The sequence below is a fragment of the Sinocyclocheilus rhinocerous genome, unplaced genomic scaffold (assembly GCF_001515625.1).
Source record: "Sinocyclocheilus rhinocerous isolate Xijiao unplaced genomic scaffold, SAMN03320098_v1.1 scaffold412, whole genome shotgun sequence".
NCBI lineage: Eukaryota > Metazoa > Chordata > Actinopteri > Cypriniformes > Cyprinidae > Sinocyclocheilus > Sinocyclocheilus rhinocerous.
Window position 1 is genome coordinate 320,416 of NW_015642498.1, and position 1,752 is coordinate 322,167.

The 1,752-nt window shown below is 29.0% G+C and overlaps 1 protein-coding gene across 1 annotated transcript in view; it reads left to right on the top strand.

Moving 5' to 3' along the window:
* Nucleotides 1–1,752, top strand: part of LOC107755881 (lysine-specific demethylase 7A-like) — a 29,786-nt gene that overhangs the window by 17,899 nt on the left and 10,135 nt on the right. Inside the window, exons 6-7 of the mRNA XM_016572841.1 lie at nt 4–135; nt 305–467. Of these exons, the coding sequence (XP_016428327.1) occupies nt 4–135; nt 305–467 (295 nt within the window). The remainder of the gene's footprint in view (nt 1–3; nt 136–304; nt 468–1,752) is intronic.

Here is a 1,752-nt window from a genome sequence, read left to right on the forward strand (position 1 = left end):
GAGAACTACTGGCCTGATGACTCGTTCTTCCCCAAACCATTTGTGCAGAAGTATTGCCTCATGGGAATGAAAAACAGTTACACAGACTTCCACATCGATTTTGGAGGAACTTCAGTGTGGTATCATGTTCTCTGGGTAAGAACTGAGGCCGTCCTGTTTGCGTGAATCTGTTTTATGAAGTGTACTTTTGTATGTCGCCATCCAAATGGTTTCTAAATGGCAATTTGTGGAGATCCGGTCATGTGGTGTTACTGTTATATAAGTGATAAGCGCTGATAAGGCTGCTTTTTTTTTTTTTTTGCAGGGGGAGAAGATTTTCTACTTGATCAAGCCGACTAAGGCTAACCTTGCACTATATGAGTCCTGGAGCTCATCACCCAATCAGAGCGAAGTATTCTTCGGGGATAAAGTCGACAAGTGTTACAAATGTGTGGTGAAGCAGGGAACAACCATCTTCCTCCCCACTGGTGAGAACACAGAATTGGCCAAACTACTGTATTATTTTTAGTGTCCATTAAAAGATTATCCCCAGTTTTCATTAGGTGCCCAAATAAAATGAGTTAAAATTCATTTTAAATTAATGAAATGATGTTCAAATTAAAATATAATATAAATATATAAATATAAATATTCATTCTTTTTTTTTTTCATGTCAAAAATGCCAGGGTGCTACAACTGTCTTGATATCAAAGAAACAATCATCATTAAAATAATGAGGGTCTTAAAGAAAAACTTAAGTTGGTTGCCATTATCTTATAATAATATTATCATAAATCATGTGGTGCAACCAACATGCAGAAACAAGAGATTATATCATAGAGTCCCTCATGACTTTGTGTCAAGGTCAAGAAGTCTCTTAAAATATCCAAAATATTTTGGCAAGAAAAGATCAGTTCAGGTTGTAAAATGTCATGTGGTGTGACTCCCCAAAAAGTAATGATATATATTTATGTATATATATATAATTTAATAATTCCTGATAGTTGTAATGTCATGAAACCTTGAAACATACATTTATAAACATTTTTGAAAAAGATGATTAAGATTTGTATACTCGCATGTTCAAGGTGTAAGGAAAAAAATGGTATTACTTTTTATTTGATGGTTACGCCACATGACATTTTTTGTGTCAAATTCTGTAAATATTTCTCAAAACCATATGAAATCAACAGGAATACAAGGAGTACATTGCCAAGAAAAGTAGATTTTTTGATTTTTTTTGTTTCTCTTATTTGTCATTGTATATAAATATATTTTATATATAAACGTAACATTTTTCTTAAATATTGTGTGTGTATTTATATATACATAATAAATATACACAGTACACGCATATATTCTGTAAACAAAAACTTTTATTTTGGACAGCACTAATTTAAAATTAAGTTAAATGGTTTAAAATATATTTAAAAAAAATTTCTTTTGATTTTTATTAAATAAGATTTTAATAGTTTGTATTAAGTTTTTTAATATTTTAGTTGAATATTTTTTACTTCCTGAATTAAAGTACATTTAAATTATGTAAATTAAATTTAAAATGTTAAATATATTAAATATTAATTTTTAATGTATTATCCTTTTATTTTTAATTAATGAAATGGGTGTTTTAACGTGGTGTAACTTGGTACAGTTTAATCAAAATAATATATCTAACTCGTACATATAGAGACAACACTAAAAATACAATAATTTTAAATGATGAGTAATGATTGTTTTTGATCAAGCTAGTGAAAATGAACTAGGTCTGCTTAA